Source organism: Hypoxylon trugodes, assembly GCF_022578975.1.
Source record: "Hypoxylon trugodes strain CBS 135444 unplaced genomic scaffold F4822scaffold_2, whole genome shotgun sequence".
In the NCBI taxonomy this organism is placed as follows: Eukaryota; Fungi; Ascomycota; class Sordariomycetes; order Xylariales; family Hypoxylaceae; genus Hypoxylon; species Hypoxylon trugodes.
The window spans coordinates 3,028,412-3,041,792 of record NW_026250017.1 but is presented as its reverse complement, the minus strand read 5'-3'; the positions used below and the strand labels follow the sequence as shown (position 1 = coordinate 3,041,792).

At 49.2% G+C, this 13,381-nt stretch overlaps 6 protein-coding genes across 6 annotated transcripts; 3 read left to right on the top strand and 3 right to left on the bottom strand.

The window, feature by feature from the left end:
* The first annotated feature begins 160 nt into the window (after window positions 1-160).
* Window positions 161-2,090, top strand: F4822DRAFT_391699 (uncharacterized protein). The gene has a single exon (XM_051457149.1). The coding sequence runs from the start codon at window positions 328-330 to the stop codon at window positions 1,846-1,848; it is 1,521 nt and encodes a 506-aa protein (XP_051318434.1). The 5' UTR covers window positions 161-327; the 3' UTR covers window positions 1,849-2,090.
* Window positions 2,091-2,165: 75 nt separating this feature from the next.
* Window positions 2,166-3,625, bottom strand: F4822DRAFT_136621 (FAD dependent oxidoreductase). The gene is made up of 2 exons (XM_051452781.1): window positions 3,503-3,625; window positions 2,166-3,449 (listed from the first exon to the last, which is right to left on the bottom strand). The coding sequence occupies exons 1-2, from the start codon at window positions 3,523-3,525 to the stop codon at window positions 2,390-2,392; spliced, it is 1,083 nt and encodes a 360-aa protein (XP_051318433.1). The 5' UTR covers window positions 3,526-3,625; the 3' UTR covers window positions 2,166-2,389.
* Window positions 3,626-4,905: 1,280 nt separating this feature from the next.
* On the top strand, window positions 4,906-5,759 carry F4822DRAFT_425861 (uncharacterized protein; the record flags this gene model as incomplete). The annotated part of the gene is made up of 3 exons (XM_051460429.1): window positions 4,906-5,012; window positions 5,074-5,385; window positions 5,447-5,759. The coding sequence occupies 3 exons, from the start codon at window positions 4,906-4,908 to the stop codon at window positions 5,757-5,759; spliced, it is 732 nt and encodes a 243-aa protein (XP_051318432.1).
* Window positions 5,760-5,921: 162 nt separating this feature from the next.
* On the bottom strand, window positions 5,922-7,907 carry F4822DRAFT_425860 (heterokaryon incompatibility protein-domain-containing protein; the record flags this gene model as incomplete). The annotated part of the gene is made up of 2 exons (XM_051460428.1): window positions 5,922-7,732; window positions 7,793-7,907. 2 exons carry the CDS (start codon window positions 7,905-7,907, stop codon window positions 5,922-5,924), a joined length of 1,926 nt encoding a protein of 641 aa, XP_051318431.1.
* A 1,082-nt stretch (window positions 7,908-8,989) lies between these two features.
* Window positions 8,990-11,571, top strand: F4822DRAFT_136590 (uncharacterized protein). The gene has a single exon (XM_051452780.1). It carries the CDS (start codon window positions 9,608-9,610, stop codon window positions 11,387-11,389), a length of 1,782 nt encoding a protein of 593 aa, XP_051318430.1. The 5' UTR covers window positions 8,990-9,607; the 3' UTR covers window positions 11,390-11,571.
* Window positions 11,572-11,696: 125 nt separating this feature from the next.
* F4822DRAFT_136687 (U3 small nucleolar RNA-associated protein 11) lies at window positions 11,697-13,299 on the bottom strand. The gene is made up of 3 exons (XM_051452782.1): window positions 13,060-13,299; window positions 12,597-13,005; window positions 11,697-12,523 (listed from the first exon to the last, which is right to left on the bottom strand). Exons 2-3 carry the CDS (start codon window positions 12,690-12,692, stop codon window positions 11,807-11,809), a joined length of 813 nt encoding a protein of 270 aa, XP_051318429.1. The 5' UTR covers window positions 12,693-13,005; window positions 13,060-13,299; the 3' UTR covers window positions 11,697-11,806.
* Window positions 13,300-13,381: the final 82 nt, after the last annotated feature.

Here is a 13,381-nt window from a genome sequence, read left to right as displayed (position 1 = left end):
TACAGCTCTTAGGTAAGGAAAAGAGCCAATCAATGAACAGATATGTAGCTGTAGGCACCTAAAACAGTTGGAAGCTCCGCGCTAAAGGACATTGGTGGCAGTGGACCCACAGGCACTAAAACAGCATTTACTGCTCTTGGTTCGCTTTTTGATGCTTGATCCAGAAACATCTCATCTCACGAAAATGAATCAAGCTCATCAACATTACAAATAAAATCGTCTCTTCCCATCTCATCTCATCAGCAATATAAGAAATAAAGGCGCGACATAATTATCAATTATAATGAGATCCAGGATAATACATAATCACAGACCGCTACCCTCATCATGTCCATAGACCTGAATTGGGAGACGCTGACAGGCGGACCTGATGGAGCGGCACTCGCCGAACGGATCCGCGATTTCATCCACGTCAAGTTTCAGTCGGTGCCGCTACCACGCTTCATTAAGTCTGTTACAGTCCACGACTTTGCATTCGGCGATATACCGCCGAGTATTGTGTTGAAGGATATATGTGACCCACTACCAGACTTTTACGAGGAAAACTCGGATGTATCCGATGAAGATGACGATGAAGAGGAAGACGAGGCGAATTTCCAGGATGAGATGGGAAAGCATGGACATGTGAGCGCGGAGGATGTGTCTGATGCGATTAAAGCCGCGGAGCGAAGGAGAAGAGCGGATCAGATTCGTAGATTGGAGGGTAGGGGTGGGAGTGGACGCAGGGGTGAGGGCGGAGCTGCGACGGGCGCTTACAATCTGGAAGGTCTTTATCCGCCGCATATTCATGTCGCTGGCTTGCGGAGCGCTCCTGGAACGCCCGACATAGCGAACCCGTTCCTTGGACTTGGTGGGCCGAGTCCTGGTGTGCCTGGTGGTACTGCTAATATGCACTATTTTCAGTCGAAACTGGCTACGAATTGGTCGGGTACACAGACACCGTTAGCGGCCGTCGCAGGAGCACAGCATCTAAACGGCTGGCTGGATGCAGGAGGGCCGCATTCTCCCTCCGAGGCAAGATATGCACCAAGCCAGCGCAGCAGACACGCATCACAGAGTTCTATATCAGTAGCAGATTTCCATCCACCCCTAGCCCCAGTCTCAACATCACTCGCACCCGGACAGCATCCTCTTAGGGAGAAACACAGCGTATCAACACTTGCACCTACCTCAGCTGGAGCTTCACGACCGCCTACTAGGGATACGACGGCCGGACACCCACATGCACATTTTGGGAGCTCATCCCGGTTCAGCGAAACATTGTATAGTCCTAGCTCTGGCGTCAATGATAATGAATCGGCTGTGGAAAGCGAGGGCGAAGAAGAGGGCGAGGAGGAAGAACCAAAGAAGTTCCGCGAGCCTAGAATTGATGACTTACAAGCGGTGTTCCGCATCAAGTATGCGGGGGATGTTAAGTTGATGTTGACGGCTGAGATCTTACTTGATTACCCGATGCCTAGTTTCGTGGGGATACCGGTTAAGCTGAATATCACGGGGCTTACGTTTGATGGGGTTGGTGTTGTGGCCTACATTCGAAAGCGTGTGCATTTCTGCTTCTTGAGCCCTGAGGATGCACTCGCCGCTGTGGGGCAAGATGATGATGAGAATGATGGCGACGTGGACGGAAATGAATATAGTGCCGGCCCCGCCAGTGTACAGAATCAGCATAGGGGAAGGTTAGGAAGTTTGCTACAGGAAATCAGGGTCGAGAGCGAGATTGGTCAGAGGGAGGGCACCAAGCAGAGTCTCAAGAATGTGGGTAAGGTGGAAAAGTTCGTCCTTGAGCAAGTCAGACGGATATTTGAAGAAGAGTTCGTGTATCCTAGTTTCTGGACGTTCTTGGTATGAGTACCCAGGTAGACAGGATATTTGAACAATACTTACTCCTTCGTACACTAGAGGCGTGTCTATTATGCAAGTTCCCTAGCGACGACTCGCTAAATAAGTTGAGAGTTGAGCGGCTTGGCTATCCTAAGTTCAATTCGTAATATAGCTCTTTTCGTCTAAGACTCCGGTAATTATTTCAGCGTCAATATATATTGACCCAAGTAGACACCCAACGCTCAGTCTATTTCGCCGTATATCCGTACCTAAATACGTGTAGGATTTCCCATCCGCCATCACAGTGTTAGAATAATCCTCGAGTTATGATAAGTCAACTATAGTGCTAACCGATCATAAAATGACCATCTCAAAGTGATCTCGTGCATACACCCATCGGCGATGCTTCCGAAACCCGAAACTCTCTAGAAGATATGGTCTCAGTATTACTACTTGGGCTTTAAATCGTGTATCTATATTAACGCCCATACCGCTCTAAATGACTACCTAGCTGCCTAGGTACCTAGATGGGTATGTTTGAATGCCATTTCATAAATCGACTTAAGTATCATAGCTTAGCATCTCTCACCTGGGGGATTTGTTGTTGAGAGCTGGCGCCTAGGTGTTCTACTAACAATCGCGCCACCCCCTCAGCAACCCCCCAACTTAACTCGTAACCACGCCCGCCCAAGCCATAAGCATGGATGATTTGCTTTCCCCCTTCTGCCGTCTCTTTCTCTAATCTCATTCCACCCTTTCGAGTTGGCCGTCGACCGACAATATCCCTAATTACAGTGAATTTACCTTCACGACCCAGAATCTGCGGATAGGTAGCAGCAAACTTCCGTAGAAGCGTCTCGCGGACCTCCAAGGACGGATTTGGATCCCAATTGTTGGGCTCTTTCGTACCACCAATGATCGTACCCCCATCGAAATTTCGCGGTACACAAAATGTCCACGACCCGTCTGCATTCTGTCGTGTCACAGTCACCGGACACGAATTGGCAACAAGGCACGTCTGGCCCCTTGTAATAAACATATTCTCATCGCCAAACCCATTTCCCGAGGCATTAACCAGTACATCCACTGGTCCCGCGTCAAAAGTCCAGGAGAAGATTTCCTTCGGATCTCTCACTTCTTTGCGTAATACTTTACCACCTTGGATCGCAAACTTGCGTAACAGAAAACTACAGTAAACCATCGGGTTGACGCACCAAGTATCATACTCGCACCCCCACTCCACACCCTGCGGTAGCTCCCCTTTCCCTAGCACCCTAAATCCCTGCATTCCTAATGCACGCGCCCGTTCTTCCGAAAGTCCGCGGTACGCTTCGCTGGGCGCTTCGAGGTACTCCACTCCCTTCATAAACGTAATGCCGGCTTCCGGATACCGTGCGTGTACGGCACGCATATGGTCGAAGGTACGCAGACTCATGGCGTGTTCCCTTTCTTCAGCGGGGTTGGTGGGGGGTACTAATCGGTTATGTGCCCCGCCCCATGGCGATGTGTAGTTAATCTGGCTCCCATCAATGGTTTCGGAGCCTGATGGGAAGTCTCGTGCTACGATGGTGACGGCATGCCCTTCAGCTTGGATGCGTAAAGCCGCGCTGAGGCCAGTGATGCCGGCGCTGTGAGGGGTTAGGTCATTGTGTCTAATAAAACAAGGTATAGGTCAAGGTACCCTAGTACGACTATGTGTGGCATATCGGGAGATATCTTTAAGGTGAATGTTCAAATTGGTTTTGGTGTTAATTAAGCAGTTATAAAGTCATGACGGATATCGCATTATTTCCGACTGATGTCGTGTATACCAATTCTCTGAACAATAAATGCTGATAGCAAATCAATTGCCTTCGCTCGCCAAAATGGGATTTTCAATAGAATAACATGAAGAAATCTAGTTTCTAAGATTTGAAGAGAGACCAGCTGAATTCAGCTCTAGGTGTAACTTGCCGAGGATCCGAGAAGTGGGGCCGGATAGATCCGATCGCCCATACGGTTCTCCGTCGGCGAAAGTTCCGAAGGTGGATATTATAACGGAGAATATCGAGGATACTACGACCGAGGACATCAGTAACGACCCTTACTTTTCTCGTACTCATAGGCTGTGATTAGAACGACAAGCATTAGAAACCAATCTAGGTGCCCGGCTAACGGCTACAATAGCCGATACCCCCACGAAGAGGTTGGTCTGCTAGGCGCCAACATGAAGCAAATTTATTGGCTTTGACGAATGCCATTAGAAAGCATCAGACAAATAACCCCCATCCAAACAGGTAATCAGATGGAGTATCTGAAGTTGGTCTGAAACGACACCCATAACCCGCCAAGGCGCCAAGCCGAACCGACTAACTTCAGAAATCGCGAAATCGCTTGGAGATTACGCCAGCACGTGGATCCCTTCGGCTGCAATGGAAATCTTATGATTTGCTTCTGGGTACAGGGTGATCTCCCATGGGATCTTCATTGGGGATGAACCTGGCTTGGCAGGGTATGTACGCATGGGAGACGGGGCACAAGCCAAGCTACCAAGGAGCCTCACGATACGAAAGGGGTAAGGATATCGAACCACGCCTCTACTTCAATTAGGCCAATAGCTATATGATTTGGTGGAGAAGCCTTTCCTGCATTATGGTATATCAAAACAAGATTCGTCACCTCAACCCCTAACTGCCAGGCAATATGCCGCTAGACTTCTATTCCTACTTAGATTCAAGGGGGAAGACGATTTCGTCCCGGAAGGAAAAGTCAGGGAGGGTATCGCTAGCCCGCTTAAAGATAGTTGGAAGGCTATATTGCGCCGAAACTGTCGCGGTTGTCAAAATCGCTCCTACTTCGGTTAGTGTCCTTGAACGAGTTTTCAAGCATGGTCATTATATATGGCCAAGGTGAGCATTCGACTCGAGAACCGAGTCTATCTCCTTACTATCTAGTCTAATCTTTCATTCATTCCCCTTCTTGAGTCTCCTAGTGAGAAGTTAGCCGTTGAACGGTTTATTTACAGTCCTTTCGATTTTGTTAGAGTTTCGATTCCCCTGCCGTTCGTTATCTCGTAGTACTATCGCCAGTTTTCTAGTCGCAAAGATGTTATTCCTTGCTGGTTCTATTCTCTTCGCTGCTGCTGCTAGTGCCCGCCCATCTAGGATAATATCAAGACAAGAGACCGTCGATGTCGGAGGATTTAAGAGCAGGTATCCTCTAATTGCTACTGATGTTTTCGAACTAACAATGGGTAGTAAATGCGGCCAATAGGATAATTCCGGTTGTCGTTGGTGGAACACAAGATACCTTCGTACCCAACACAATAACGGCCGCGGTCGGGGATATCGTCCAGTTCCAGTTCAGCAACGGCAACCATACAGTAACCCAAAGCTCACCGGATGCACCCTGTACTCCGCTCCAAGCAACGGTGGCGACCGCTATCCACAGTGGACACATTCCATTCCAGGATGGACAGACAACAGTCGGAACATTCAACATGCCCATAACCAATACGGACACTATGTTTCTCTACTGCGCGACGGGCCCGCATTGTCAAGAGGGACAAGTCATGGTAGTCAACCCGTATGTACTTGCGCTTTCCTTTCTCTTGCTCTTTTTGGGCTATTGGACTAACAGGTGATAGCACCAACGACCAACAAATCGTCGACTACGCCAAAGCCTCAGCCGGTACGAGTTCCAGCGTCGACGGCAACACGGTCACCGGCGGAACGGTCGCCTCGATCCCTCTTGAGGCGGCCGCTTTTGTTCCTGCCCCGGCGCAACAGCAGCAAGCGCCGCCTGCGGCTACTCAGCCAGCCGCTGGAACCACCATCTCGACGGTTGCGCCGGCGGGGTCAACAATTACCATTTCGTTAGGAGGTGGCGTCGCCGCTGCGGTACCCGGTACGACGACGGTCGTTGTCACTGTGCCGGCAGCGACTGCTTCGGCGGCTTAAACATATTGGCCCGAGGAAAGCTATGGTATATGGGAAGGATGTGAGATGTCATCCTACTTATTGTATGTATTAGATTTGGTATTGTGTAGATGGTATATTTCAGGATAGGTGGTAGCAAGCTGCTTAGCTTTGTAAACTCGGAGCCAAGGATATTGAAGCCATTTACTTAATTTCACATAGGCTCCATTTCCCTAGTTTATCCCATCTCTCGCGATCTGATTTCCCCAAAACGTCGTGGGCTTGGTGGAACACTCCAACTCGGACATAGGAATTGCCTGGGTCGCGCGTTGACTTCAGGATAAGATAGTAGGTAAAATCTAGCGTAACCCCATCACTCGTAAAGCTCTGGCCGATCTCGAGTAAGTATAATCGTCGGACCGCGAACCAATTCCGCTCCGCGGGACCGGAGTCGAGAGTAAAACCCCATCGCCCTTCTTGTGATAAATCGAACTTGAACAGGGCCCTTCGGCTTAGGATCCAGAGAGAATCGGTCCTTCGGCCCAAAGCTGAAATTTTCCATAGACGGCCGTCGAGGACTAGCTTACTCCTCGTCGGTACGCCAAACTGGTTGTCATTCGCGTAGCTACACTCCGCCTCTCGCACTTCTGCAAGGTAGTGAAGTGGTCCTGGTGTCACCACATCCCGCGTATCGGAACTGAAAGCCCATGACCAGCTCGGGACCCCTGCGGTTTGAGTTTTTGCCGCAGACCTTGCAAATACCTCAACAACCTCCCACAGGAGATCGCGCAGGAGATCGCCCGACCAGAGCCCAGCAAGGTAATTCTCGTTCGGTCTGAGCTTCTGGAAGTATTCGGCTATACCCGCTATGGCAGGGAGGCGGTCGCTTTTCATGGTAATGTCCATGCTTATATATATTTGGAGTACAGTCTCCCAGTCATTTAATAGTTTATTGTGAGCCTGACCCTGTTTCCCAGGAACCGGAAACCTCTGTTTCGGGGAGGTCATCATGGAGTTGCATACTACGTTATCTCGTCCGCATTCGCACGACGCTACTTCAAAGCACTGGAAAGCGACTTCGGTAGGAGTATAAAAGAGGATTCTAGGAGATATGAGCCGCTCTTGATAACACCATGCACGTTTTAGGAGTGGCAGTGCCTCTCGCATCTCGAAGTTATCCCAGTCGTAGAAATGAAAGTGCTGTGCTTTCCTCATGTATAATGGCCAAGCTGACCCCGTACCCTCAAGTCGCAGGGTTGCGAGTAACTTAGGCTTCGGCTCGTCTGGATACGCCGAAAAAAGCCCCGTCGTCGGATCCTTGCCGAAGGCAGCCACAATCGTCACATATGAGTTTTGGTAAACTTGGAACATTTTGCCAGATTCCCGAAGCCAATCATCTCGGTCGCCTTGTAAGATACAGACACTATCAATCCAGAGATAATCCACACCAGCTGATCGCGCCCAGTGAATTGCATCTTGGAAGGTTTGGGGTAGGGTTGACCAAGGTATGTTAGATTGACGCTGTGCGAGCGTGGTTTTAGTTGTGAGACAATCTGGCTTGACATCACCCCAGCAATAGCTAAGGGCGCAATATCTTGAGCCACGAGGGACGGAAGCCCCATCCTGCAGGAAGACATCGCCGGCTACGTTCTCAGGGCAAATGTTGATAACCCGGGTTGGCATAAATGAGTCATCTAGAGAACGACAGCATGTGTGGGTATTGACGCAATTGTCTATCTCACGTCGTGTCCACTCCAAGGATTCGGCAGAGGAACTATGCGACGACCATGTCGTATTTCCTCGCGGTAACCATACGGGCGGATCAATACAAGCATCGTCGACGAAAAGGTCGAAATCTTCGTACTCGCCATCTGGGAGCTTCCGTATACCAACGCTGTCTTCAATTATTATGTGTAAAGGCGGTTGATAATCTGGACCTAAATATTCCAACAAAAGTTTGAGAATTCGACATCTTATGCATTTTTCGGTTCGTATTACTTGTTGCGCATCAAAGCCTTTAATATGTTGATTATGAGATGAGGGAAATAGATTCGAGGGTTGTTGATCCTAATGACACCTTTCGCAAACTTCAGCGTTGTTACCGCTGGACGCTGTTATCCCAGCCTCGTTGCTAGGATCCACGTTCCATGTTTCCGGTAAAATAATCTCGATAACATCGTCATCTAACATCTGAGCTATCTAAAACATCCATACATGTATGTTATTACCGTGCGCGCATTTAATTGATAGGAGGTATGTTGTATGTTGAAAGAGTTGTTAGATTATCTTGACGGTGTTGCGCTTGATCGTATTGCGCCGGTCTTGTGGCACTGTTGGATGTTGTATCAGGCAGAAAAGAAATCGATGATCCTAGTTGGTTACGATTCTTTAAAATGTGCTCTGCATGGCCCTAAATCCACTGTGGCGTGGATGTGTCGTCCTTGCCATCCATGATGTTTTTTTCGCCTTGAAATTAAAACTTTCACGAAAATCCTCACTAGTGACCTGCAATCGCTCCTGCCATGTCTTGCATAAGATAAGATACATGAAGATGAAGGACGATCACGTGCACTGAAATCGGACCTTTCCGGCTTCAACTTTTTAGTGATCTGCCTCTTGTTCCTGCAGCTCCGCGTTGGAGCAGTGATCATCATCACATCACACCTCAACGCCAATGTGCCCAATCAATCCACATTTGCAGGTGACGGAGCCTAACGGAATTGAATGGCCTTTTCTAGTAAAATTGAGATAATTGAAAGCTGAGAGCTAACAACACACCGCGCCAAGGTCTACGGCTTATTGTCTATGGCAGCCTACCTGGGCAGTTTGTTTATTATCGCATCGGAGTCGAGCCGAAGAAAAGTACCCCTCGCGCAGCTCTTCGCCTTATGTCCGTTTGGATCCTGTAAAGGCTGCTGGAACTTTTCTTTACCGCCCCGTGGGATCCAACTTGTCCAAATATTCATTAGCACAGGTAGATCCAATCTGCCATGTGCCGGCCGAACTACTCTTTTCTGTTTCTCTAGAGAATCACCTGCGTGGGATTGACAGGTTCGGATCTGATCTCCAATGTCGAGGGTTGGTTATTCGACCCAACCCCGCGCGCGCTTCACGTATCCTGGCTCTGGTTTTAGTTACCGTCATCGCTAAGTCAGCTCCCTGAGCTGGGCGGCTAACATGTAGTGTGATTCTCGCTCTGATTGGTTCGCCTATCTTTTAGAACCTGCAAGCAATCATCCTATTTTAAGAGGCGCAAATTAGATCCGACCGTCTCCCCCTTCTCCGCCAATATTCTTTATGCACCCTGTCTAGGATATAATAGATACAGGTCGCTGCCAGGGGACAAGTCCCGTGGTCGGCAACCTTCTACAGCAACTCTTCCCCAAGTGGCTGGTTGAGATGCCTCACCCCACTTTCGAAGGCGTACAAAGCGCTTAACATAATACCCTTAGGACTTTTGCTGCATCTTATTGTATAATGTGCCCGAGACCTGCACACCATGGACGCTGCGAGCGAAGCTCCAGTGAGCGCTTGCTGCATGCTTAGGTAGCACATACATATTTTCGTATCTCCCCTTGCTTCGCGGACCAAAATAATGAGAACCCTTTTACCATTTTCGTCTTTTTGAATCTATCTTTCAATTGTTGGTACCACTGTTGGATCTGACCCCTAGCTTGTTGATGCCTGTGCGAGGTTGTGACCTGCCTCGTCGAGTTATATCCTGACTGCTTTGATATGGATAACGAGAAGACGGTCCGGTAGCTGGCTAATTCCGCCCTTCGAGACGGTACACGGTACCGATAATAACCCCGGTGTCTATTCTTGTTCACGAATATAGAAATTAATATTGGAAGTGGTGGCAACATATCCGACAGGAATCGAACGATATAATGTCGTCAAGCGGACCCCCAGGAGGGTTATCCCTTTTCCCTAATACAACGAGCTCGCCACCTCGGAAGGCAACTCCGCGACCACGCGCTAGGTCTGGCTCTCGGTCTCGAGGGCAAGGCTCGTCTTTTGAAATGATACCACCGCGAAATGGTCGCAATAAACCAGAAGAACTTTCCGATTTTGTGATTGATGGGACACCGTCGATGCCTAACGAGTTACAAATGGCTTCAAATAACCCATTCTACCAGAATGAAGCTGGGCCGTCTGTTTCAAGGCCAGTGCCAGCATCAGAAGTGCCACCGCGAGCAGACACGGCATTTTCCGGGACAAGCACATTGGTGAGAAGTGAGAGCGGACGGTCACGAAGTTCAATCGCAAAGAGGCCTCTTGGAGAGCCAGAACCCTTACCATTACCGCCCTCATCATCTCCCCCTACAGAGCCAGCCATCCGCTCTATATTTCCACAATATGACCACACACTGCCATTCGATCGCCAAGAATATTATCCCACCCAGACCAGCCCAACCCATATCCCAAGAACCGTCATCAGTAGACAATCCCATGTGCCCGAAAGCCGGAGTCCGCCGGTTCGAAGTCCCGTACGGAGTCCCCTTAGCGCAGGTTCGGCGCAACAACGGTGGCCCAGACGACCTCAAGATCCTCCCGTAATCCCCGCTGTGAGCACAACGGAAGAGTTACGCGACCTGTGGAAAGCAGCAAATGGGTGGAAAGCCTCCGCGGTAGAAGGACGGACATTTTGTTTGAAATTGCTACCAGAGAAGGATACACCTATTTACAACCTCACATCATCGAGCGCTCAACCTTTTTATCACATGAAACTAGACCCGACATCGACAAGTGCATATATGACGCTTAGTCGACATGATCCAAGCAAACCATTCAAAGCAAAAGACCCGGCCGCAAGTCCCCGGTCATCAACTGGACTCTTAGGAGCTCTTCGAGAAGCTGAAGCTAAGTCATGGCAAGAAGCTTTGACTACCATGTTAGAAGAACCTTCACGTCGGCTACCGCCCAATGACGGCCTAGTCGCACTATTATATCCCTCCGTGGCTGCCAAGGTAGCATTGGATAGACCGGGCGATATGCAAGCAGTTATGGCCGCGGAGCGAGAGTGTGCGCGTCTGGTCTGGGATGAGGATAGCACGAATTATTTCTTAGTGCACCCCGCTTTGGCGACACCCTTTTGCATCACAATAGAAAGGAACACGGCGTGGAGCCGCACGGAATACACAATTGAGCATATCGAGTCACCACATCATATTGCGAAGCTCACGCGGGATGGGACAGGCGAGGGCTGGCTAGAACTCGACACGTTGGTCGCGGGTCGCATAGAGAGCTACTACATCCTGGACGTCGCCGTATCCGCATTACTCATCGTAGCCAACATCGACGAAAAAAACATCCTAGTCGAGCAGTTTGAACCACCACCTCCAGCGCACCTCCGGAAATCTAGTTCTAACCCCGACTTCCGGCGAAGTAGCAGTCGACTCAGTAGTAAAATCCTCGGCAAAAAGAGTAGCAAGAAACGCGGCCGTATCGAGGAATTAGAACTCGATCTCGAGAGCCAAGCCAGTAGTCTAGGCGGCAAGTTGAATATTAAAGATAAGGACAAGGAGCAATTACCAGGCTCGGCGCGCACAATTATCAAGCTACTTAGCTTCGGGTTTAAATGCGTTATATGGGCGCTTACACTTACGTTTAAGGCGCTTTTGGCGGTTGTAGTTGGATTGACTAAGTGCTTGACTAGTGAAAAGCTGTAATGAGGTATACGAAAGAACGATGAATTAAGTCTCTAGATTACGGATATTTGGTTTTGGGCGCGGATACCTACTATTTGTATACTTTTATCGCCCAAGATGTGGGTGTGGGCAGAACATATTAATGAAGCAGGCCGGCCATTTCCTCTTCTACACTTGGACTGCTGGACATAATAATAAAAGTTGCGGAGATCGAGCATAATAAACTCTAGAATGGGGATTGCGCTCAAGAATTGATCGTTTAAATGGGGTTAATTTATTCCTTTTGGGGTATCGCATCGATAGCTCTAGACGATTTGAGACCCTATACCTGAACGCCGTCTGTAAAATCAATGGAAGAGAACCCGGCTCCGTGGGCTGGCATCTAATGCGTCATATGCTGTTATGTCTTCTCCAATCTGTGATAACTAACCGCTCGCCTTATCGCTTTCGTTCCCGGACCTTAAATTTCTTGCCCGATTTAGTAACTCCATTCCGTGATGTCGTCGTCTTAGCCATATTCGTTCGCTGCGATTCCAATTCGTGCTCGGTCCGCGTAAGGATCTTAACCTTCTTCCTCGCATTCTGCAACCTCCTTTGCAATTTCGCAAGTAATTTCTGCCGTTGCTCAGCACGTAGTGTTCTCGGGTCTTTCTTCTTGTCATCATCGTCATCGTCCATATCAAGGTCCTCCCCAGCATCCACATCTTTCGGCGTCTGCCGTTGTAACACCTCATCACGCTCCTCCACGCCCTCGGCGAACACAGTCTTCTTCGGCTTAATCGCCTTCCCCTCAAACCCCTCCCACTCATCATCATCCTCCAAATCATCCGCCGCATCCAAACTTCCGCCCAACGCAAGTACTCGTTCTTCAAGCGCCTTCACTTTTTTCAGCGCAGCACTACGGACCGTGCGTATATACCCAATATCTTGGGTCTTCAACAAGCGCACCGTATTCAAGTCCATAACCCTCGACGTTCCCCGATCGCCGTCCACGGTACCCTTCCATCGACGGCCCTGGGATAACGCGTTCCCGGGGCCCCGGCGCGACATCATGCCGAAGTAGAATTCATCTTCGTTGCGATCGGCGGCTTTGCGGCGTAGAGCGCGGAGTTGGGCTTTTTTCTTGTTGAAGTCTTTGGCGCGGAGGGAGTAGTCCTGTTATAATAAAACAAGGTCAGTTCATGAATGGGGGAGGGGGGAGGGAAGAGAAAGGGAATAAGAGACGGACCTTGTGCTTCTCGAGTAAACCGAGGCGTTGTCGCTCTTGTGGTTGCGACCGCTCCTTGTGGACGCGCCGCTGGACGGCGTTTCGGATCGACGACATGGCGTCGGTGTGGGAGATTAGACCGTGACGATATTAGGGAGGTGTCTAGGAAGTAAGAGCGTCGAAGTGTCTCCAAATATGGCGATAATTCGTAGCGATGATGGTGGGGGTGACAAAGTTATTGAGGTTTGCTGAAGGAATTGAATTGAGAAATTTTAGTGGAGTCCGAGAACTGGAAAATACCTGATAAGATAAGACAATTATGGGGCTATAATAGAGGCATCTCCAGGGCTTCAGCATAGAAAGTCTTTCTTCATAACTTCAATGGTAAATTTTATTATTGTTCATAAATCTCTGGTGAATAAGCAGGCAACTGTTCTACAATTTAACTTTTGAAAATAATAATAGATGAAGAGTTTTCACCTACGGTTTTCTACTAAGGGTGTTACTGGGAATTTACCAACAGGACAATACCAGACAGGATACCACCGCCAGTCGGTACTGTGAAATCAGTGGTACGGAAAAAAGTGGCCTATTACATAACTCATCCAACTCAATTAGTCTAGGCGATGCCGAAAGCTAATCGCAGTTGCCCATCGTATTCGATTCGGTTCAGGGTCTCTTGCAGGTAGGCAAAGGCTCTGGAGAGCATGCCGTCTTGTATTGGGGTCGATGATGCTGTGATACGACCGGACGTCCGAGAATTGTAGGGTTTTAGCGATTCAGCCCGGCACAGGTCGCCATATTGT

Coding starts and splice junctions, on each gene's coding strand:
- F4822DRAFT_391699 (XM_051457149.1), top strand. CDS start 328: ATGTCCATAGACCTGAATTGGGAGACGCTGACAGGCGGACCTGATGGA.
- F4822DRAFT_136621 (XM_051452781.1), bottom strand. CDS start 3,525: ATGCCACACATAGTCGTACTAGG. Junction 3,450..3,502: donor CCACACATAGTCGTACTAGG/GTACCTTGACCT, acceptor AACCCCTCACAG/CGCCGGCATCACTGGCCTCA.
- F4822DRAFT_136590 (XM_051452780.1), top strand. CDS start 9,608: ATGTCGTCAAGCGGACCCCCAGGAGGGTTATCCCTTTTCCCTAATACA.
- F4822DRAFT_136687 (XM_051452782.1), bottom strand. CDS start 12,692: ATGTCGTCGATCCGAAACGCCGTCCAGCGGCGCGTCCACAAGGAGCGG. Junction 12,524..12,596: donor GTTTACTCGAGAAGCACAAG/GTCCGTCTCTTA, acceptor TTATTATAACAG/GACTACTCCCTCCGCGCCAA.